The sequence below is a fragment of the Pan paniscus genome, chromosome 9, assembly GCF_029289425.2.
Source record: "Pan paniscus chromosome 9, NHGRI_mPanPan1-v2.0_pri, whole genome shotgun sequence".
Classification (NCBI taxonomy): Eukaryota; Metazoa; Chordata; class Mammalia; order Primates; family Hominidae; genus Pan; species Pan paniscus.
The window spans coordinates 68038303-68063020 of NC_073258.2; the positions used below are offsets into that span (position 1 = coordinate 68038303).

A 24718-nucleotide genomic window follows, 5' to 3' on the forward strand; every position below is an offset into this window, starting at 1 on the left:
GACTTCATTTATGGGTATAAAGCCTTTCCATAATGCCTCAGTGCCCACTGGGTAGGAATTTTAATCTTCACAATACCTTGTGTTTACCCCATAAGAAAGAGGATGAAAACGAATGAAAGATAAAGGAAAGCACACATTCTGGTCTCTGGCCTTGGTTCAGGGGACAAGAAAGGTTAAGCAGTGGTTCTTAATGGGGTAATTTTGTCCTTAAAGGACATTTGACAATGTCTGGAGACGTTTTTTATTGTCATGGAGGGGGTAATGTAAGAAGGGTGCTACTGGCATTTGGTGGCTAGAGGCCAGGGATTCTGCTAAACATCCTATAGTGCACAGGACTGCCCACCGCAGTGAAGAATTATCTGGCCCAAAGTGTCACTAGTGCAGAGGTTAAGAAACCCTGGGTTACAGATAGGGTGAGAGTGGGAATGGGAAGTTCAGAGATAGAAACCATTTCAGGGGCATGCCTTCCTTTGTTTTAGATAATAGGTTTGGAGACAATCCGAGGAAGTTTCCTTCTCAATCTAAGTATACTCAAATACTTCCTAGAAGATATTCTCTTGTATATACTTCTAGCATGTATCACATTGTATTACAGCTTACCGGCTTTTATGTCTGTCTCCCATGTTGTAAATATGATAAACTTGAGGACAGGTATTATCTGGATATTTGTCTTTGTACCCCAAGAACTTAGAACTTAAAACAGTGTTAACCTGTGGTGCCTTTCAAATCTATGATCATGTGAACCGGATGAATAAATAAACTGTCTTCATATTATATCTGTAGCTCACACTTATTAAACCCAGAATAAATTTCTGGGGATCCTAGTGGATCTATCTCTGGTGCCTCACATCTGTCTTCAGTGTGGAAAAGGCTTAATATGTAACTGCATAGGCTGGGCATGATGGCTCACGCCTGTAATCCCAGCACTTTGGGAGGCCGAGGTGGGCAGATCACGAGGTCAAGAGATCGAGACCATCCTGGCCAACATGGTGAAACCCCGTCTCTACTAAAAATACAAAAATTAGTCAGGCATAGTGGCATGCACCTGTAATCCCAGCTACTTGGGAGGCTGAGGCAAGAGAATCACTTGAACCTGGGAGGTGGAGGTTGCAGTGAGCTGAGATGGCGCCATTGCACTCCAGCCTGGGCGACAGAGCGAGACTCCATCTCAAAAAAAAAAAAAAGTAACTGCATAGCACACTTATGGGAGTGTAAACCAGGTCAGTGTTATGTTTGTTTGTTATACAAGTGAATACATAGTCATAAGATACTAAAATTTGGCAGTTTTCTTTAGCAACTACACATATTTCTATATGGACCTTTGGGTCTGCCTCTGATATTGTCAACTTGGGAGCAGCCGATGACTACTTTCTTCAAAGATACCTCTTCTTTAGTTGACTGGAAAAAATACCATTTGTGTATGATACCCAATTTGGATCTCAATTTGGATAGAGGTATATCCTCCCTCTTTCTGCACAGGAATTAAGACACTTGAAGAATATTAGAGAAATGAAAGGAAATATGAATAGAATGTGTGTATAAAAATATGACCAGAGATCTGATGGCCCAGGTTGGGGTTTGGGGGTCAGGGTCTGGCCAAATGTGAGAGACCACTTGAAGTGAGGCAAACAGGTGTCAAACAGGCAAAGCTCTTTCAGAGCTTGTTTTGGCATTGCATGGTTTTTTTTTTTGTTGCTTGTTTTTGTTTTTGTTTTGTTTGAGACAGAGTCTTGCTCTGTTGCCCAGCCTGGAGTGCAGTGGTATGATCTTGGCTGGCTGCAACCTCTGCCTCCCGGGTTCAAGTGATCCTCCTGCCTCACCCTTCCGAGTAGCTGGGATTACAGGTGCCTGCCACCATGCCTGGCTAATAATTTTTTGTATTTTTGGTAGAGACAGAGTTTCCCCATGTTGGCCAGGCTGGTCTTGAACTCCTGACCTCAAGTGGCCCACCTGTCTCAGCCTCTCAAAGTGCTGGTATTACAGGTGTGAGCCACCGCACCTGGCCTGGCATTGCATGTTGATACTGGTTCTCCTCTTACTTCCTCTGCTGCCTCCTCTATTCCTGGTCCTTCTGTTAGATACTTGTTCAGAGGATTTCTAATGTACCTAATCTGTCAACTCTGGGCCTTTACAAAGGTGAGTAAAGGGAGCAATGATACCTCTGAACTACTGTGGAAGAGAAATGCTTCATAATGAACTGAGAAAATCCACATAAAATTCCTTAGAAAAAGTTAAAACGCATACAAATGCAAGATGTAATAGTATTAGGCCTAGGAAGCTGGCTGTAATATTCACATAAGCTCTAACCACACCAGCTTTGGGTGAATCATGCTAAAAGCTGGAGGTTAATAACTGAGCTAATAAAACTGGGAAATTGGAGTATGCGACCATGGGCTGATATCTAGGAGGGGTTGCAGTTTTGAGATTGACTGTTCTAACTAGAATCCTTTGAAATTTAGAAGGTAGTCTGGTCGTCTGGCTCCTGAAGAAGACGACCAGTAGGGAAGAGGTATTCTGCGGCTATGACTGGTATGAGAACATTGAAGCCTACTGGGATGGGGCAGTATCTTAGAGGGAATGATAGACTCCACCGATTTCGAATAGAGATATGACTGGTGAATTTCTAGGGATCGCCATACCTCCTTTTCTCTTTCATTTTTGTTTTTGGGCTTTGCTGGTTTAGTTTTTTGCCAATTCATGGTCCTGAACTTTCTCAGTTAACTTTGGAAATGAATAACGTAGGAAATGTCCTCTCATCTCCCTCCCTTATTACTCTAAAGGACAGAACCAGGATCCACATGGAGGTACTTCTCTACATGGATCTGAAATATGGGACTATCCTGATTGTATTCTAAAGGATCAAGGTGCTAGAAAGTGACCACTGGGCAATGGATTACATTTGGGGATACAAATATATAGTATTGGGGCTAAGAGAACAGGTTTTTTAGTCAGTCTAGCAAAGTCTAGAACTCAGTTCCACCACCTACTGGCTCCCGTTGGACGAGGTATTTAACCTATCTGTGCCTCTTTTCTTATCTGTAAAAGGGCATAAGAATAGGTCCTATCCGATACTGTTGTTGTGAAGTCTAAATGTTGAAATAGTACATAAGCATTTGATGCAGTACCTGGCACATAACACAAATTAGCTGTTGTCATTACACTCAGGTGAATCTAACCTCTTACCAGCCATACCTGCCTTAGAAAGTTGTACAAGGAATCAATGAATTTATTGTGTAGAGCTTCTCAGTAATGTAAAGGAGTGCTGTTTGGCTTGCATTTTACACACATAGTTACTATTTTAATGTTCTTCCTGTGAGTCATTATGATTTGCTTCCATCATATGGATAGAGAAACAGGTTCAGGAGGGTAAATGAGTGTTCAGATTTAGATCTCCTATTCTCAGATCCTTCTTTGTTCAGAATACAGGTTCTGTAGTCACTTTGTATTTCAAGAGCTTTACTTATCTTAGAAATTCGTGTAATATCTTGTCCTCTAGATTTGGTGCTTCCAGATGTGAGTTATCAGGTGGAATCCAGTGAGGAGGATCAGTCTCAGAATATGGATCCTCAAGGACAAACTCTGCTGCTTTTTCTCTTTGTGGATTTCCACAGTGCATTTCCAGTCCAGCAAATGGAAATCTGGGGTAAGTATAAGAGAATGGGGTTGCCAGCTGGGGTGTGCCAAATGCTAAGAGAGAGGGAAACTTTGTGTAATGCACACATCTAAATTAGATATATTTCTGTAGAATAAAGTTCAGTGGAAAACCTTGCTTAATAAAATGAACATATCCTATAGAAAAGATTCATATGTTGATGCATCGCTTAAATGATGACATTTCTAGTCTGGTTGGCCAGAAATCAGCAGATACTTCATATATTGCTCCCTAGGGATCAGCGGTTTTCAACGTTAGCCGCACAATATATTACCTGGAGAGCATCTAAAATGCTTACTCCCCAGAGATTCTGATTTCCAGATGGACTGAGGTGGGGCTTAGGGCTCAGTATGTTTTTAAATTTTTTTTATTTTTAGAGATGCTCTGTCGTCCAGGCTGGAGTACAGTTGCGCGAGCATAGCTCAATGCAACATCAAACTCCTGGGCTCATGTGGTCCTCCCGCTTCAGCCTCCCAAGTAGCTGGGCCTACAGATGCATGCCAGTGCACCTGGATAACTTTTTCAATTATATTTTGTATTATTATTTTTTGTATGGAGGTCTTGCTTTGTTGCCCAGGCTGTTCTCGAACTCCTGGCTTCAAGTAATCTTCCTTCCTCGGCATCCCCAAGTGCTTGTCAGTATGTTTTTAAAGTTTCTCAGGCTGGGTGCGGTGGCTCATGCCTGTAATCTCAGCACTTTGGGAGGTTGAAGTGGGTGGATCACTTGCAGCCAGGAGTTCAAGGCCAGCCTAGCTAACACGGCGAAACCCCATCTCTACTAAAAATACAAAAATTAGCTGGCATGGTGGCAGCTTCTTGTAATCCCAGCTATTCAGGAGGCTGAGGCAGGAGAATCTCTTGAACCCAGGAGGCAGAGGTTGCAGTGAGCCGAGATTGTACCACTGCACTTCAGCCTGGACAAGAGATTGAGACTCTGTCTCAAAAAATAAAATAAAATAAAATAAAATAAAATAAAATAAAATCACTTCTCAGGTGATTCTGATGTACAGCAAGGCTTGGGAACTTTTCATCATCGTGCTGCCTTTCCAGGTGGATTTAAAAAATGCACACCTGTTCTTATTCAGGTATGCAACAGGGAATCTTTGGTGTTTATCTATTAGATGGGTGACAATTTGTTATCAATCAGAAAGGTTATCTATGATAGAGATAAAACAGTGGTTTCATTTTCTGGTCCATGAAACACATGCATCAGAATCACTGGATGATGATGATGATGATGATGATGATTTTTGAGACAGAGCCTCCCTCTGTCGCCCAGGCTGGAGTGCAATAGCGTGATCTTGACTCACTGCAGCCTCCACCTCCTGGGTTCAAGCGATTTTCCTGCCTCAGCCTCCTGAGTAGCTGGAATTACAGGCACACGCCACCACACCTGGCTAATTTTTGTATTTTTAGTAGAGATGGGGTTTCACCATGTTGGTCAGGCTGGTCTCGAACTCCTGACCTCGTGATCCACCCGCCGCAGCCCCCCAAAGTACTGGGATTACAGGTGTGAGCCACCACACCAGGCCATTATTATTATTATTGTAGAGGCAAGGTCTGAACTCCTGGGCTCAAGTGATCCTCCCACCTCGGCCTCCCAAAGTGCTGGGATTACAGGCATGAGCAATCGCGCTGGCCTCAAGTGATTCTTAAATAGAGTAAAATTTGAAAACCACTGAGCATGAGCAGGAGTTGACTTCTGCATTTTAATCCAATAAACCCTGGGACATAAATTTAAGTGTTTCTCAATGCCCTCCTAATCTTTGAGGAAAGTTACAAGGAGAAGTGGAGCTTATACAAATTTGGGGAAAGGTTCGTAAGCCTCCCTTTTGGTGCTTCTGATATGTCTCTGTTCTCCTTTCTCTATGGGCCAATGTGTTTTCGTGGGACTCTATTCTCCAGGCACTCTAGTGCTATTTGGTGTGGCCCTGCTCCCACTGAGTCATAAGAAAAAAGAGACTGCTTACACCAGATCAAAAGAGCTCATGTTGACTGGTGTCAATTATTTATTGAACAAACCATTGTTGGCTGTGGTATTCTTCCTTCTACCTTCCTTCTGAGCCTCTCAGAAGTAAGATAAGGCAAACTTTTCCCTGCCTTTTCCCAACACGTGCTGTACACACTAGGAGAGAAGCACTGTTTCCTGGGGCTCTGGCTTGTAGCTCTTTATTTGAGGAGCTAATGGTCTTTGGTGCACCGCCGTTCTGATGATTAACACCAGGGGAATGGAAAATAGAAGATACCTAAACTAATGTGAGGATTCCTGGGGCTGTTCCCTGTGGCTTATGCTCACATAGACAGAGGTTGGTAAGAGCAGCAGCTTATTATTGTGGAAAAGACATCAGGGTGGAATCAAGAGACCTGGGTTTAATTTTAGCACTGATACCAACTTCCTCAATGATTTTTGGGAAGTATGTCACGTAAATCTGAGCCTCCCTTTTCATATCTTTAACATGAGATTGTTAGGCTAGGCCCCATCAAAGGCCCTTCCAGGTCTAAAACCCTCTTAAGACTTAAGATCTGCTACCTTCTAGCAGGCTTTTTTTAAGGTCTGTCAGAAGGTAATCCTTGGATAATGCAAGCCTGATAACATGTTCTGAGCCCTAAAGAACATTCCTTAAGAACTCAGATTCCTCAGAAACACAGTATTATCATTCCTGAACTACTGTGATAATTTGTACACTTCTGTTTAGCTTGACCCTGAAGGCCTGCAGTATCTCAGTTGTTGTACTCAGTATTGGATTTAAAAGAAATTCATCAATGTATTAGTAAACACAGTAAGGCTCTCCCATCTTACACATCTGGTAATTTAAGACTAGCCTCTGAAGAAGATGCACAGTGAGGGGAGGTAGATATAGACATAGTGATAATTTTACCTTCTCTTCCCCCTTTTCTTTCTCATATGCTTAAAAGCTTTCTCTAGAGCCTCTTCTTTTAGGAAACAGATTGTTCAAAGTTAGTCTGTTTCCATGTCTTTAAGAAAATTACTTAATTGGCCTTATGCCCACCTACCTTGTCATGGTAACTTTTCTGTGATTAACTCATTTTTTTTTTCTTGTGACTAACTCATTATTTTCCCCAATGTCAAAAGCATTTGGTGGTCAAAAGTTTTAGGAATGAACTTTGACTTTTAAATTAAATGTCTGCTTTCAAAAGAGATCTGATTTCTTGAAGCTACTCTTAAAACCAAACTATGGAAAATACCAATCTAGATGATACATTAACATAGCAATAGCAATATTTTGAAATTGTACAGTGTACATTTCAAAACACTTCATGGGCTAGGCACTGTGGCTTGGCACCTGTAATCCCAATACTTTGAGGGGCCAAAGCAGGAGGACCGCTTGAGCCCAAGAGTTCAAGACCAGCTCGGGCAACACAGCGAGACCTCGTCTCTACATATACAAATTCGCCCGGGCATGGTCCCTCACACCTGTAATCCCAGCACTTTGGGAGGCCGAGGCGGGCGGATCACACTGAGGTCAGGAGTTTGAGACCAGTCTGGCCAACATGGCGAAACCCCGTCTCTACTAAAAATACAAAAATTAGCTGGGTGTGGTGGCAGGCGCCTGTAATCCCAGCTACTCGGGAGGCTGAGGCAAGATAATCACTTGAATCCAGGAGGCGGAGGTTGCAGTGAGCCGAGATCACGCCATTGCACTCCAGCTCGGGCAACAAGAGAAAAACTCTGTCTTAAAAAAAAAAAAAAAAAAAAAATTGGCCAGGCATGGTGGTGGTGCACACCTGTGGTCCCAGCTATTCGGGAGGCTGAGGTGGGAGGATCACTTGAGCCCCGGTGGTCGAGGCTGCAGTGAGCCAAGATCGTGTCACTGCACTCCAGGCTGGGCAACAAAACCCACAAAACACTTTGTGTACATTATCGCAGTTTATCTACACAACATACCTGTGAGAGCAGGTGGTATAAAGCCATTTTCTATACTGAAGAAAAGATTTCATCACCACTAGTTGATGGCAGAATTGGCCCTAGAATCTATGTTCTCCCTGACTCCAGCTCCAGAATCCTTTTGAGCTTACCATATATTACGTTCCCTACCAGGAAAGCATCATGGTGCCTTGTGGTAGAAAATGTTCTTCTGGTTTGCATTTTTAATACAGTCCTGGAAAAAGCCAGCCAGTTTTAGGCTGCTTCCCATAGAATTCTGAACACTGAAAACAAAGAATAATCAAGAAGGATTTTCTCCAGGTGACCTGTAAATTTGGCTTCCTGTGCCTGCTGCATCGGGATCATTAAATGGTGGCCTATTGTTTGATGGCATAATTTTTTTGCCTGTTGCTCTCACATATTAGCTTTTCTGAATGAGACTGAGCAGTGGTGCCTGTGGTTACTTTAACAGAGATAATCCCCCATTTAAAAGGACCTCATACCAACAGTTCTGTGTCATCTCTGTGAATTTTAACCTTTTCTTTACCACAGTACGTCTGAAAGCACTGCCACAACAGTGATGTTCACATAGACGTAGAGTAGGGTTAGACACACTCTATAGGACCTTTGCTTCTCCCTTTCTCCTCTCCTTTGGGAGTCACTGGGATTGTTGTTTATAGTACATGGTATATATTTCTGCTATGAATTAAACAGGATCCCTTATTTGTTTCTTTAAAAAATAATGTCATTCTCCACCTTAATTTTCCTGAGCTTTCTTAGATTTATAAGTGGGAATTAGGTAGGTGTGTAAGTTGCTGGGAGATTTTGTCTAAAAAAAGGTAATTATTTGTGGATATGTAGGGGTCTCTTCTTCCAAGAGGCATCTTTCCCACTCCCAGTCCTGACTCAAAGCACATGAACAGCAATCTTGAAGTAGTTATCCTCGCTCATGGTTAATCCTTGGATAATGCAAGCCTGATACCATGTTCTGAGCCCTACTGAACATTTCTAAAGAACTCGGATTCCTCAGAAACCAGTGTTATCATTCTTGAACTACTGTGATAATTTGTACACCTCTGTTTAGCTTGATTCTGAGGGCCTGCAGTATCTCAGTCATTGTACTCAGTATTGGATTTAAAAGAAATTCATCAATGTATTAGTAAACAAGTGTCTTAAATCTTACACATCTGGTAATTTTTTTTTTTTTTTTTTTTGAGATGGAGTCTCACTCTGTCACCCAGGCTGGAGCGCAGTGGCGCAATCTTGGCTCACTGCAAGCTCCGCCTCCCGGGTTCACGCCATTCTCCTGCCTCAGCCTCCCGAGTAGCTGGGACTACAGGTGCCCGCCACCGCGCTTGGCTAATTTTTTGTATTTTTAGTGGAGACGGGGTTTCACCGTGGTCTCGATCTCCTGACCTCGTGATCCGCCCGCCTCGGCCTCCCAAAGTGCTGGGATTACAGGCCACATCTGGTAATTTAAGACTAGCTTTTGCAGATGCACAGTGAGGGGAGGTAGATATAGTGATAATTTTACCTTCTCCCTCCCCTTAGGAGTCTATACTTTGCTCACAACTCATCTCAATGCCATCCTTGTGGAGAGCCACAGTGTAGTGCAAGGTTCCATCCAATTCACTGTGGACAAGGTCTTGGAGCAACATCACCAGGCTGCCAAGGTAATAAGGAATTCACAGCCTCTTTTCTCCTATTCTCTAAGAAAAAGATAGCAAGCATATATGGCAGGCAGGGCCCAGGAGCCCTTCCTCCCTTAATGCCCCTTCCTCTCCTCTTCTGTCACCTGCGTGATCTTGTAACACTGCATCTAGCCTACAACTCAAACTTTAGCTTAGATGGATCACTGTAACCAGCTTGCTTAGTCTTACCTCCTAGTAGGTGTGTTTGGGTAAATAGGGAAATAGTTAATAGGGAAAAATGGCTGATAACACACCTCTTCCTTATGCATATAATTCCCCTTCCCACACAGACTTCTGGAGCTGCTGTTTCGCTGTGTCTTACATTCTTCCCCCATTTTCCTAATTCTTTACACCAACACTTTCTCTCCTTACCTGATTTTCTACATCCATCCATCCTGTGTACTTTTGGTAACACATTTCTTACCTCATATGGCCCCCTTTTCAGGGAAAAAACAACCACACTAAGAGAGCAGAACTAAAAGCTTTTTTTTTTTCCCAAATACTGTGTCTGTTTTCTTGATCATTGTCCTATTGCTTGTCTTCTCTGATGTGTCTGTGTCAGTAAGTCACCTCTGTGAAATGCAAGAACATTTTTAAATTTTATTTTAATTCCCTAAGTGTTATGATGTAAAAATATGTGGGGATCTCAGTAACTTTTGTTGATGGATAGGAAGAATTGTTGAAATCCTGCTCTGATGGAAATGTGTGGGCCCTCTGGGATTCTCTAAACCACATCTTGGGATTCATGCAGTCTCCCCCTTACTTGTTATGTTCCCCAGGCTCAGCAGAAACTACAGGCCTCACTCTCAGTGGCTGTGAACTCCATCATGAGTATTCTGACTGGAAGCACTAGGAGCAGCTTCCGAAAGATGTGTCTCCAGACCCTTCAAGTTAGTAGGAGATTGGGATTGGGGATGCTTAAAAGTGCCAGGGTTTTGGCTGGGTATGGTGGCTCATGCCTATAATCGCAGCACTTTGGGAGGCCAAGGTAGGAGGATTGCTTGAGCCCAGGAATTTGACACCAGCCTGGGCAACACAGGGAGACCCTGTCTCTACAAGTAATTAAAAAATCACCCAGGTGGAGTGGTGCACACCTGTGGTTCCAGCTCCTCAGGAGGCTGAGGTAGGAGGATCAACTGAGCCCGGGATGTTGAGGCTGAGCCGTGATCGTGCCACTGTACTCCAGCCTGGGCAACAGACTGAGACCTGTCTTAAAAAAAAAAAAGTGCCCAGGGCAGTGGCTCATGCCTGTAATCCCAGCACTTTGGGAGGCCAAGGCGGGTGGATGACCTGAGGTCGGGAGTTTGAGACCAGCCTGACCAACATGGTGAAATCCTGTCTCTACTAAAAATACAAAATTAGCCAGGCGTGGTGGCAGTTGCATGTAATCTCAGCTACTCAGAAGGCTGAGGCAGGAGAATTGCTGGAACCCAGGTTGGGGAGGTTGCAGTGAGCCGAGATCGCCCCATTGTACTCCAGCCCAGGTGACAACAGTGAGACTCCATCTCAAAAAAAAAAAAAAAAAAAAAAAGCCAGGATTTTAATGACACTCTACTGCTTATCTTTGTAAAATGTACAGTATTTTTAGAAACATTATTTGCTCCACTGTGATGCTACATAGTACCAGGCTTAAGTTTTAAGAAATATTTGTTGGAATAGTAGTATGTATACCATTTTACAAATGAGAAAACAAATTATTTAAGATTTCTGCTTTCTTTAGGTCACACAGCTAGTTAAGAACAGAGCTAGGGCTGGGTGTGGTGGCTCATGCCTGTAATCCCAGCACTTTGGGAGGCTGAGGTGGTGGATTGCTTGAGGTCAGGAGTTCATGACCAGCCTGACCAACATGGTGAAACCCCGTCTCTACTAAAAATACAAAAATCAGCCAGGCATGGTGGTGCACGCCTGTAGTCCCAGCTACTCAGGAGACTGAGGCAGAATTGCTGAAACCCGGGAGGTGGAGGTTGCAGTGAGCCAAGATCACCCCACTGCACTCCAGCCTGGGTGACAAAGTGAGATTCCGTCTCAAAAAAGAATAAGAAAAAAAGAACAGAGCTAGGACTAGATCAGTGATTCCTAATCTAATTCCTTGTTGAAAAATGCTTTCATGGTGACAGAATACACTGGAAATAACTGAGCAACCTTACCTATTACGTGTATGTGGCAGTACGGAATCAGAGGCTCAAGTTCAAATCCTGACTCATTTACTTATTAGTTATGTTTAGGCCTATAGTTCTAAGACTTGTCTACAAATTGGAAAAAGTAATAGTACCTCACAGAGGTATTATGAAGGTGAGAGCTAAATGTGTGCTATGGTCTGAATGTTTATATATCCTCAAAATTCATATGTTGAAATCCTAACCCCCGAACTGATAATATTAGGAGGTATGAGGCCTTTGAGAGGTGATTTAGGTCATTAGGCCTTCATGAATGGGATTAGTGCCTTTATTTTTATTTTATTATTATTTTTTGAGTCGGAGTTTCGCTCTTGTTGCCCAGGCTGGAGTGCAATGGCATGATCTTGGCTCACCGCAACCTCTGCCTCCTGGGTTCAAGCGATTCTCCTGCCTCAGCCTCCCGAGTAGCTAGGATTACAGGCATGCACCACCATGCCCAGCTAATTTTGTATTTTTTATTATTATTATTATTATTATTATTATACTTTAAGTTTTAGGGTACATGTACACAACATGCAGGTTAGTTACATATGTATACATGTGCCATGTTGGTGTGCTGCACCCAGTAACTCGTCATTTAACATTAGGTATACCTCCTAATGCTATCCCTCCCCCCTCCCCCCACCCCACAACAGGCCCTGGTGTGTGATGTTCCCCTTCCTGTGTCCATGTGTTCTCATTGTTCAATTCCCACTTATGAGTGAGAACATGTGGTGTTTGGTTTTTTGTCCTTGCGATAGTTTGCTGAGAATGATGGTTTCCAGTTTCATGCATGTCCCTAAAAAGGACATGAACTCATCATTTTTTATGGCTGCATAGTATTCCATGGTGTATATGTGCCACATTTTCTTAATCCAGTCTATCATTGTTGGATATTTGGGTTGGTTCCAAGTCTTTGCTATTGTGAATAGTGCCGCAATAAACATATGTGTGCATGTGTCTTTATAGCAGCATGATTTATAATCCTTTGGGTATATACCCAGTAATGGGATTGCTGGGTCAAATGGTATTTGTAGTTCTAGATCCCTGAGGAATCGCCACACTGACTTAATTTCGTATTTTCAGTAGAGACGGGGTTTCTCCATGTTGGTCAGGCTGGTCTCAAACTCCCGACCTCAGGTGATCCACCCGCCTTGGCTTCCCAAAGTGCTGGGATTACAGGCCCGAGCCACTGTGCCCAGCCGGATTAGTGCCTTTATAAAAAAGGCCCCAGGCCGGGCGTGGTGGCTCATGCCTGTAAGTAATGTCAACACTTTGGGAGGCCAAGGTGGGTGGATCACCTGAGGTCAGGAGTTCCAGATCAGCCTGACCAACATGGTGAAACTCTGTCACTACTAAAAAAAAAAAAATACAAAAAAAATTAGCCAGGCGTGGTGGCAGGCGCCTGTAATCCCAGCTACTTGAGAGGCTGAGGCAGGAGAATCACTTGAACCTGGGAGGTGAAGGTTGTAGTGAGCTGAGTTCGCACCATTACCCTCTAGCCTGGGTGACAAGTGCGAAACTCTGTCCCAACCAAAAAAAAAAGGCCCCAGAGAGACCCTTGCCCCTTCTGCCATGTGAGGACACAGGGAGGAAGTGGGCAGCCTACAGCCCAGAAGAGGGCCCTCACCAGAACCTGACCATGCTGGCACTTTAATTTCAGATTCCCTGCCTCCAGCACTGTGAGAAATCAGTTTCTATTGTTTATAAGCCACCCAGTCTATAGGAATTTGGTATAGCAGCCCGAATGGACTAAGACAGTGTCAAAGTGCATAGCATACGGTAGATTCTCAATAAATGTTAGTGTTTCCCTTCCTTTAGGAATGTGTGCTGACCAACTGGTATTATCAATGGGCAACTTATCATTCCATATTTGTTGCTTTTTTTTTTTTTCTCTGAGACAGTGTCTCGCTCTGTCGCCCAGGCTGGAGTGCAGTGGCGCGATCTCAGCTCACTGCAAGCTCCGCCTCTCAGGTTCACGCCATTCTCCTGCCTCAGCCTCCCAAGTAGCTGGGACTACAGGCACCCGCCACCACGCCCGGCTAATTTTTTTGTATTTTTAGTAGAGACGGGGTTTCATCGTGTTAGCTAGGATGGTCTCAATCTCCTGACCTCGGGATCTGCCCGCCTTGGCCTCCCAAAGTGCTAGGATTACAGGCATGAGCCACCACGCCCTGGCCTGCTTCATTTTTTTGGTATAGTTTTCTTGAAAAGCTAGTATAACACAAAAAAATTTTAAAATAATAACTAATAAAATTTATCACTATAATTTTTACTCATTATCTCATATATAGTTGTAACCAAAGCATTCTATTTTCATATATAATTTGCCATTTTCCCCATTTCAACAGTCTTAGAATTTTTAGTTAATATCCCACTGTATTGTTTAAATCTAATTTAATAAACCATTCCTCTGTTAGACATTTGTTTACATTCTTGCTTATATAGTGGTTCAGTTAATACATTTATGTAATATCTTGCTTCTTTTGAATTATTTTCTAGAACAAATTTCTATAAATGGAGTTATGAGTCAAAGTGTATAACACATTTATAAGCTAGTGCATTTTATCAACTTTCTGGGTCATGTGGATAGCACAGGATAGTGAAAAGAACACTATATTGGGAATTCTAAGGTATCCATTAAAGCCCTAACTTTTGTACTAACTAGCTGTGAGATCTTGGGTGGGTCACTTCTTTTTTTTTTATTTTTTATTTATTTATTTTTTTTGAGACAGAGTTTCGCTCTTGTTGCCCAGGCTGGAGTGCAGTGGTGCAATCTCGGCTCACCGCAACCTCCGCCTCCCAGGTTCAAGCAATTCTCCTGCCTCAGCCTCCCCAGTAGCTGGGATTACAGGCATGTGCCACCACCCCTGGCTAATTTTGTATTTTTAGTAGAGACAGGGTTTCTCCATGTTGGTCAGGCTGGTCTCAAACTCCCGACCTCAGGTAATCCGCCCGCCTCGGCCTCCCAAAGTGCTGGGATTACAGGCATGAGCCACCACACCTGGCTTTTTTTTTTTTTTTGAGACGGAGTTTCGCTCTTGTTGCCCAGGCTGGAGTGCAATGGCGCGATCTCGGCTCACCACAACCTCTGCCTCCCAGGTTCAAGCGATTCTCCTGCCTCAGCCTCCCGAGTATCTAGGATTACAGGCATGTGCCACCACGCCTGACTAATTTTTGACTCTCCTGCCTCACCCTCCCAAGTAGCTGGGATTACAGGCATGCGCCACCACGCCCAGCTAATTTTGTATTTTCAGTAGAGACAGGGTTTCTCCATGTTGGTCAGGCTGGTGTCAAACTCCCGACCTCAGGTGATCCACCTGCCTTGGCCTCCCAAAGTGCTGGGATTATAGGCGTGAGCCACCGCGCCCAGCCCACTTCTCCTTTTTGAATTTCAATTTTCTCATCCATAAAATTAGTGTGATGTATTAGGTTATTACCCTGGTCCCCTTTAATTCTAACATCCTATAATTATATATTTAAAAGTAGAAAGCTGTTACCTATTTCCTGTGGGTGCAAACTGTATTATTTTGTTCCTCTCCTCCCTAAAAGACTCGTCAGAAAAAAAAAAGTCTCATATCAGCCTCAGTTATGCAGTAGAACCTGTGCTGTCTTGGAAACTCTTCTTATAGAAGAGCAGTTTATATAACCCCTTCATGAACAGATGGATCTTCTGGATATTTATCTCCTACAGAGATGGGAGAACAGGCCGGGCGCAGTGGCTTACACCTGTAATCCTAGCACTTTGGGAGGCTGAGGCGGGTGGATCACCTGAGGTCAGGAGTTCGAAACCAGCCTTGCCAACATAGTGAAACCCTGTCTCTACGAAAAATACAAAAATGAGCCGGGTGTGGTGATGCATGCCTGCAGTCCCAGCTACTCGGGAGGCTGAAGCAGGAGAATCACTTGAACCTGGGAGGCGGAGGGTGCAGTGAGCCAAGATTGTGCCACTGCACTCCAGCCTGGGTGACAGAGCAAGACTCTGTCTCAAAAAAAAAAAAAAAAAAAAAAGAGAGATGGGAAAACAAAGACCTTCTTTGAAGGATCTTGCTTAGATGACAGAAGTGGGAAGACATATAGGAGCCACAACTGCCTGTCTTATACCAAGTATCTCAGCCCTTCTTTTTTTCTCTACTGCTTTCATGAAAACTAAGAAAACTCTTAACTTTAATGGCTTGCCTACTGTCTGCCTCCTCATCTCCCTGTATAAACTTTCTGTGAGAACTTTCCCCCTTGGTTTCCAGTACTGGAACTCAGCATGTTCTATTTCTGGCCCATTTTAGGCAGCTGACACACAAGAGTTCGGGACCAAACTGCACAAAGTATTTCGTGAGATCACCCAACACCAATTTCTTCACCACTGCTCATGTGAGGTGAAGCAGGTAAGTGTAAATAATCAGTACTTTGGTGGGAATCTTCCATTTTGATATATGGGAATCCTGAATTGAGGGTGGGTAGGTACAAGTGTTTCAGACTGCATAATCTGAGGTCAGCCTTTCAGCAAGGAAGTCTGTGAAACAAAATCATCTGTTTTCTATCTCTCAGGAATGACTATCCCACTGGTTGCCTGGTGTCCAATGACTTGAAAACCGTTGTTTCATGTGTTGTATCCAGGATTTTTGTTATTTCAGGCAGGAGGGTAGATTCAGTCCCCGTTACTCCATCTTGTCCAGAAGACACTGTAGGATAATTTCATCTTTAATTTCTCTTATTTATTCATCCTACATTTTTAGTTCCAGATAAGTCAATCGTACTGACTGGAGCCAAGAAAGCCAGAAAAGTGGGCTTCAGTTAGACAACTACTACCAGCTACACCTGGAATCTGGAGAAACAGAATTTCCTGCTAGGATCTCCGTTCACTCATTAGAGGAGACCATCACAAAACCAGTTAAAAGCTATTTGACCTCCTTGAGGGTAAAGACCCCAACTAAGGAAATTCTAGATCTCCAGCATCCAAAAAGGTGAAAAGATAAAAGTGTGTGTGTGTGTGTGTTTTTTTGTTTTTTTTTTTGAGATGGAGTCTCGCTCTGTTGCCCAGGCTGGAGTGCAGTGGCATGACCTCGGCTCACTGCAACCTCTGCCTCTGTCTCAAAAAAAAAAAAAAAAAAATTAGCTGAGGCCGGGCATAGTGGCTCACGCCTGCAATCCTAGCACTTTGGGAGGCCAAAGCAGGTGGATCACTTGAAGCCAGGAGTATGAGACCAGCCTGGCCAACATGGTGAAATTCTGTCTCTACTAAAAATACAAAAATTAGCTGCATGTGGTGGCACATGCCTGTTGTCCCAGCTACTGGGGAGGTTGAGATACAGGCCGTGTGTGGTGGCTACGCCTGTAATCCCAGCACTTTGGGAGGCCAAGGTAGGTGGACCGCCTGAGGTCAGGAGTTCGAGACCAGCCTGGCCAACATGGTGAAACCCTGTCTCTACTAAAAATACAAACAGCCGGTGTGGCGACATGCACCTGTAATCCCAGCTACTTAGGAGGCTGAGGCAGGAGAATTGCTTGAACCTAGGAGACAGAGGTTGCAGTGAACCAAGATCACACCACTGTACTCCAGCCTGGGCGACAGTGAGACTCTGTCCCAGAAAAAAAAAAAAAAAAACCATGATACAGAGGGGCTGGGAACGATGGCTCATGCCTGTAATCCCAACACTTTGGGAGGCCGAGGCAGGTGGATTACTTGACCCCAGGAGTTCAAGACCAGCCTGGGTAACATGGCAAAACCCCATCTCTACAAAAAAATAGAAAAATTAGCCAGGCGTGGTGGCACATGCCTGTAGTCCCAGCTACTCAGGAGGCTGAGGTGGAAGAACTGCATGAGCCCAGGAGGCAGAGGTTGCCGTGAGCTAAAATCATATCACTACACTCCAATCTAGGTGGCAGTGAGACCCTGCCTCAAAAATAAATAAATAAATAATAAATAAACAAACATAAAACTAATAGAACTATAAGGAGAAATAGACAAATCCGAAATTATATTTTGAGATTTCAACATAATTCTCTCAATAATTGATAGTTATGATAAGCAGAGACAGTCAGAACAATGCTTTCAATCACTTTGACCTAACTGGCATTTATAAAAACACTCTGTTCAACCACAGAAGAATATGCATTCTTTTCAAGTGCACAAGGCACTTTTAGCAAGATAGAACATATTCTAAGGCATTAAATATGTCTCAATACATTTTAAAGGATCTAAGTCATAAAAGTATGTTTCTGACTGTAATAGAATTATTACAGCAAAATCAATAAAAGAAAGCTATCTAGAAAATCCCCAAATATTTGGAAACTAAATGACACATTTATAAATAACCTATGAGTTAAACACAGAAATCAAAGGGATATTAGAAATATTTTAATTTAATTAAATGGAAAAGCAAATTATCAAAATTTGTGAGATGTAGCTGATGTAGTATTTAGAGGGGAAAATGCCTGTGTTAGAAAAGAAAAAAGGCTCAAATCCATGACATCACTTTCCGACTGAAACTAGAATAAGAAGAGCAAATTAAACACAAATTAAACAGAAGAAATGAAATAATAAAGATCAGAATGGAAATCAGTAACATAGAAACCAGAAAAACAATGGAGAAAAATCAATGAAACTAAAAGGTGGCTCATTTAGAAGATTAATAAAATTGATAAACATTTAGCCAGACTAATCAGAATAAAAAGAATGAACACAAATTATCACTACCAGAAATCAGAAAGGTAGCATCAGATATTAAAAGGATTATCAGAATATTTTGAACAAGTTTACAGTATATTTGACAACTTAGATGAAATGGACAAATTCCTTGAAAGATACGAAGCTCACTCAAGAAGAAGTACCCCTATATACCTGATAGCACTGTATCTATTTTTAAAATTGAATGTTTAAAAACCTTACCATAATATCCTCAATATATAAAGAACTCTTAAAACTCATTAATAAGAACACAACTCGGTTTTTTTAAATGGACAAAATATTTGAACACACTTCACGAAAGAAGCTACAGATACACAAATGGCAGATAAAGACATAAGATGCCCAACATCATCAGTCACAACAAAAGTTCAAAGAAGAACCACAATGAGATAATAATTTCATACCACTGGAATAAAAGGACTGACTATACCACATGTTAACAAGCATGTGGAAGAAAGAACTCACATACACTGTTTGTGGAAATGGAAAATGGTACAAGCACTTCGGAGAACAGTTAGCAGTTTCTTAAAAAGTTAAATATATACCTATCATATGACCTAGCTCTTTCACTCCTAGGTATTTACCCAAGAGAAATGAAAACATATCTCCACACAAAGAATCATACACAAATCTTCATGGCACTTTTGTTATAGACCCAAAAATGAGAAACAACCCAGTATCAACAGGTAAATGGATAAACAAATTGTAGTAGATTCATATAAAGGAACACTATGTGGCAATAAAAGGAAAGAACTATTGATACACACAGTGACATGGATGAATCTCTGAATAGCATGGCAAGTGAAAAAATCAAAAACTAAAGGAGTACATACTGTTTGATTGCACTTACATATAATTCTATAAAATGCCAACTAATCTATACAGGTCAGTGGTTACTAGAGGATGGGAGGTGGGAGAGTTGGAATGATTATAAAGGGCAGCAGGATGCTTGCAGGGAGATGAATATGTTCATTATGTTGATTGTGTGATGGTTTCACAGGTATGTACATGTGTACTTAAAAATTGTACATTTTCGGCCGGGTGCGGTGGCTCACGCCTGTAATCCCAGCACTTTGGGAGGCTGAGGCAGGTGGATCACGAGGTCAAGAGTTCAAGGCCAGCCTGGCTAAGATGGTGAAACCCCATCTCTACTAAAAATATTAAAAAAATTAGCTGGGCGTGGTGGCAGGCGACTATAATCCCAACTACTTGGGTGGCTGAGGCAGGAGAATTGCTTGAACCCAGGCGGCAGAAGTTGCAGCGGGCTGAGATCATGCCACTGTACTCCAGCCTGGGCAACAGAGTGAGACTCTGTCTCAAAAAAAACAAAACAAAACAAAAAATTGTACATTTTCTATGTATGCAGTTTACTCTGTCAGTTTATATCTCAATAGTTATAAAAAGTATGGACACTGTTTCTTTTTTTTTTCTTTTTTTGAGATGGAGTCTCACTCTGTCGCCCAGGCTGGAGTGCAGTGGCGTGATCTCGGCTCACTGCAAGCTCCACTCCCCAGGTTCACACCATTCTCCTGCCTCAGCCTCCTGAGTAGCTGGGACTACAGGCACCTGCCACCATGCCCGACTAATTGTTTTTTCTATTTTTAGTAAAGACGGAGTTTCACTGTGTTGGCCAGGATGGTCTTGATCTCCTGACCTCGTGATCCTCTGGCCTCGGCCTCCCAAAGTGCTGGGATTACAGGCGTGAGCCACCGCGCTATGGACACTGTTTCTGAGAAAATGAGTAACAGGGCCTTTGGTACCTCCTCTGCATCTGCTCTGCCCCTTGTACTTCTGCTTGCCTGATTGGGTGGGGAAGTTTAGGTGCCCAGGCACCCAAGGATCAAAGCGTCTTATGGACTTTACCATCCTCCTCTTCAGTGTGATTAGAGAGGCACAGAGCAGCAGTAAAGCCGTTAGTGCTCCCTTCACCACCCCTTCCATGGCTGGCTGTGCCTTCTACGATGCACTTCCCAGGAACGCGTCCACTGTTCCTTTCAGCTGCTTCACCGCAAATACTCTTGCCAGTTTCCCTCGGACTTGGAAAGCCGCTGTCCACGCCTTGCGCAAATAAAGCTAAAATCCATTGTATCAGTTTCCTGGGATGCTGTCAGAAATTAACATCAACTTGAAGGTTTAAGAACAATCCAAATTTATTGTGTCACAGTTCTGGAGGCCAGAAGTCCAAAATCAAGGTGTTGGCAGGGCCACACTGCTTCCAAAGTTTCTAGAGGAGAGTGCTTTCTTGTCTTGCCTCTTCTAGCTTCTGATAAAAACTGTTCCTTGGTTTCTTGTAGTTTGCATAACTCCAAACTGTAACTCCATCTTCACATTGCTTTCTCCCTGTCTCTCAAATCTTTCTGCCTTTTTTTTCTTTTTTTTTTTTTGACACCGAGTCTTGCTCTGTCGCCCAGACTGGAGTGCAGTGGCAACAATCTTGGCTCACTGCAACCTCCGCCTCCTGGGTTCAAGTGATTCTCCTGCCTCAGCCTCCCGAGTAGCTGGGATTACAGGCGCCTACCACCATGCCCGACTAATTTTTGTATTTTTAGTAGAGACGGGGTTTTGCCATGTTGGCCAGGCTGGTCTGGAACTCCTAGCCTTAGGTGATCTGGCTGCTTTGGCCTCCCAAAGTGCTGGGATTACAGGCAGGTAATTAGGGATTTAGGGCCCACCCTAAATCCAGGCTAATCCCATCTTGCGATCTGGAATTACATGTGCAAAGACTTTTCTCAAATAAGCTCACATTCACAAATTCTGGGGGTTAGGATTTGGACATATTTGGGGTGGGGGAGAATGCAGTTCACTACAGCCATCCACATCTTCAGCTTTCTAGGGACAGGTTCAGGGTAAGGCATGTGCTGTTATCATAGGACCCAGGATATAAGCGCAGAGGGACTCCTCAGGATCTAGGAGTGTTTCAGCCTCTGAAGTACTTTTACTTGGGACTCTGTGGTATCCCAGTAAGACCTAAAAAAGATAATCTGGGCCAGGTGCGGTGGCTCACTCCTGTAATCTCAGCACTTTGGGAGGGCAAGGCAGGTGGATCACTTGAGGTCAGGAGTTTGAAACCTGCCTGGCCAACATGGCAAAATTCAGTCTCTACTAAAAATAAAAAAATTAGCCAGGCCTGTTGGCACACCCTTGTAGTCCCAGCTACTCAGGAGGGTGAGACATGAGAATCGCTTGAATCTAGGGGGCGGAGGTTGCAGTGAGCCAAGATCATGCCACTGCACTCCAGCCTGGGTGACACAGCAAGACTCTGTCTCAAAAAAAAAAAAAAAAAAAAAAAAAAAAAAAAAAAAAAAAAGATGATCTGACCTCTTTTACCCTGTTCTTTTGCTATAGTCATGGCTCATAGCCTCAGGGCCATTCATAGCCCAATTAATTTGGCATATGGCTAGTGAACTCAAGGTCTTACCAGTAGTCATAGGTCTTGGAAAGAAGGAACACTTACTGAATCCCTAATCTGTGCCGAGATTTTCACTTTAATCTCTGCAAAGATGTTATAAATTAGGTCATAGTTTTCCCATTTTACAGATGAGGAAACTGATTACAGAACTTTCATAATTTGCCCAGAATCACAGTCAGTAAATAGCAAGGCTAGAATTTGTACTGAGAGCTCCCGGCTCTGAAACCTGGTAATATTGTTAACACAGAGGACTAGGTTGCAAGCCCTGGGCAGATGAGTGATCCAGGTCATTGAGTAGAACCCATGATTCTCCACTCAACATCCTCTGGTAATGGCCATTTAGTGATAAATAACTTGTCAGTGGTACAAGAGTGGCACCCAGTGGCTTCAGCTAGAACTACAAGACTAAGGATGATAGGTCAAATTCTTTGACCTCTGGGCCATTCTGTTTCCATTTCTAAACAGGAAAGGTAGAATAGCTGACCTCTTGAGTAACAGGGAAGAAAACCATCTATTATATGCTTTATTGAGAAACTGAAAAAATGAGGGAGTGTGTATTCAGAGTGAATATATTCAGGGAAAGGTCATGCAGGAATGGAGAAGGTATTATTTTTGTTTTTATTTTTTTACAAACAGGTTCCCGCTATGTTGCCCGGGCTGGAGTGCAGTGACTATTCATAGGTGTGATCATGGTGCACTACAGTCTCGAACTCCTGGGCTTAAGTGATCCTCCTGTGTCAGCCTCCTGAGTAACTGGAACTACAGGCGTGCATCACTGCACCTGGCTAGGAGTGGATATTTTAAGCCTGAATGTTGGAACAGAGACAGTGGGCCAGGAAGGAGTGAACAAGATAGTACTCCAGGGTTTAGTGTCATAGATATATGTAGGGACTGAGAACTTAAACCCAGAATGAGCAGGAGTAGTATCAAGGAGGCAATTTTCTAAGGAAAGGCATTGTTTCCGGCGGGTCGGGGGAGGGGGTAGACTAGAAATAAATGTCCCATAGAATGTTAAATCCAAGGTGTATTCTGAGGTCAGGGCTGTCTTATCTGGGGGACCAGGTGATGAATGAAGGGTGTGCAAGGCTACCAGAGAGGCCCAGAGCTTCATATCTCAATGCGGGTAGTTCCTTGATAAGACCAATTTCAAGATAGGAGAAAGATTTATCTATGACACGAGATTTTCCAAGCTAAAGCCAAAAAAAAAAAAACAAGTTCTGTCTCAAGATAAAAATGTTTAGAAAATATCCTGTTTCTTTCTTTATGTCTTTAGGATTATTTTTGCCCCTCCTATGTTCCTCGGCATATAATTACTTGGGAACTAAAACTTGTTTTAGTAAACAATATATGATAGATCTCTCATGGAGATAATTCATATACCATAAAATTTACCACTTTAAAGAATAAAACTCATTGATTTTAAGTATATTCACTGTGCTGTGCAGCCATCGCCACTAAATTACAGAACATCTCCATCATGCCATTAGCAGTACCTATTCGCAGTGAGTCCCAGTTCCCCTCTCCCTTCAACCCCTGGCAACCACTAGTATGCTTCCCATCTCTGTGGATTTGCCTATTCTGGACACTTCATATAGATAGGACCATACAACATGGGCCTTTATGTGCCTTCTTTCATTTAGCATGTTTCTAAGGCTCATCTATGTTGTACCATATAACAATTTCATCCATTCTTTATGGCTGAATAATAATCCATTGTATTGATATACCACATTTTATCCATTAATTAGTTGATGAACACAAGTTTTTTCCACTTTTCGGCTATTATGAATATGCTGTTATGAACAGCATATTTGTGTGGACATGCTTGTAACTGTCTTGGGTATATATCTAGGAGTAGAATTGCTGAGTCATATGATAACACTATGTTCTAACTTTTTAAAGAACTTTCGAGCTGATTTCCACAGTCTGCATCATTTTACATTCCTGCCAGCACTGTGTGATGGTTCCAATTTCTCTATACCCTCATTAACTGTTGTCATTGTTTTTCTTACTGCCATTCTAGTGCATGTGAAGTAATTTAGTGGTTTTGATTTGCATTTCTCTAGTGAATACTGATGCTGAGTATCTTTTCCATGTGCTTATTGGCCATTTGTATATCTTCTTTGAAGAAAGGTCTATTCAAATCTTTTGCCCATTTGCTGTTGTTGTTGTTGTTGTTGAGACGGAGTCTCACTCTGTTACCCAGGCTGGAGTGCAGTGGCGCGATCTCGGCTCACTGCAAGCTCCACCTCCCGGGTTCACACCATTCTCCTGCCTCAAGTAGCTGGGACTTACAGGCGCCCGCTACCACGCCCGGCTAATTTTTTGTATTTTTAGTGGAGATGGGGTTTCACAATGTTAGCCAGGATGGTCTCGATCTCCTGATTTTGTGATCCGCCCACCTCGGCCTCCCAAAGTGTAGGGATTACAGACGTGAGCCACCGTGCCTGGCCCTCTTTTGCCCATTTTTAAATTGGTTTGTTAAATTACTGAGTTATGAGAGTTCTTTACCTTGGGCCAGGCAAGGTGGCTCACACTTGTAATCCCAGCACTTTGGGAGGCGGAGGTGGGAGGATCGCTTGAGCCCAGGAGTTTGAGACCAGCCTGGGCAACATAGTGAGACCTCGTCACTACAAAAACTATAATTTTTTTTTTTTTTTTTTTTTTTTTTTGAGATGGAGTCTTGCCCTGCCACCCAGGCTGGAGTGCAGTGGAGCATTCTCAGCTCACTGCAACCTCTACCTCCCGGGTTCAAGCGATTCTCCTGCCTCAGCCTCCTGAGTAGCTGGGATTACAGGTGTGCGCCACCACGCCTGGCTAATTTTTGTATTTTCAGTAGAGGTGGGGTTTCACCATGTCGGTCAGGCTGGTCTCAAACTCCTGACCTCATGATCTGCCTGGCTCAGTCTCCCAAAGTGCTGGGATTATAGGCGTGAGCCACCGTGCCTGGCCTATAAATAAATTTTAAAAAGAGTTCTTTAATTTGGGTAAAAGTACCTTAGCAGGTATGATTTGTAAATGTTTTCTCCCATTCTTGTGGATTGACTTTTCACTTTTGTTCATAGGAAGCACAAATTTTATTTTATTTTTATTTTCTTGAGACAGAGTCTCACTCTGTCGCCCAGGCTGGAGTGCAGTGGTGTGATCTTGGCTCACTGCAAGCTCTGCCTTCTGGGTTCACGCCATTCTTCTGCCTCAGCCTACCGCACAGCTGGGACTACAGGCGCCCGCCACCACGC

General features: G+C 43.1%; 1 protein-coding gene and 1 long non-coding RNA gene across 15 annotated transcripts in view; one reads left to right on the forward strand and one right to left on the reverse strand.

The window, feature by feature from the left end:
- Positions 1-24718, forward strand: part of TOP6BL (TOP6B like initiator of meiotic double strand breaks) — a 98693-nt gene that overhangs the window by 67941 nt on the left and 6034 nt on the right. For 9 of the 14 annotated variants that reach the window (XM_063608587.1, XM_055094567.3, XM_055094565.3 and 6 more), the window contains 5 exons: positions 1303-1454; positions 3497-3643; positions 9090-9211; positions 10009-10119; positions 15669-15767. In XM_063608587.1, the coding sequence (XP_063464657.1) occupies positions 1303-1454; positions 3497-3643; positions 9090-9211; positions 10009-10119; positions 15669-15767 (631 nt within the window). Of the gene's footprint in view, positions 1-1302; positions 1455-3496; positions 3644-9089; positions 9212-10008; positions 10120-15668; positions 15768-19675; positions 22279-24718 lie in introns of those variants that run through there. The other 5 variants (XM_055094569.3, XM_055094570.3, XM_055094578.3 and 2 more) reach the window with 3 other exon arrangements.
- The window catches only part of LOC134731244 (uncharacterized), a 55159-nt gene that overhangs the window by 24361 nt on the left and 6080 nt on the right, over positions 1-24718 (reverse strand). The gene's annotated exons all lie outside the window — the stretch shown is intronic.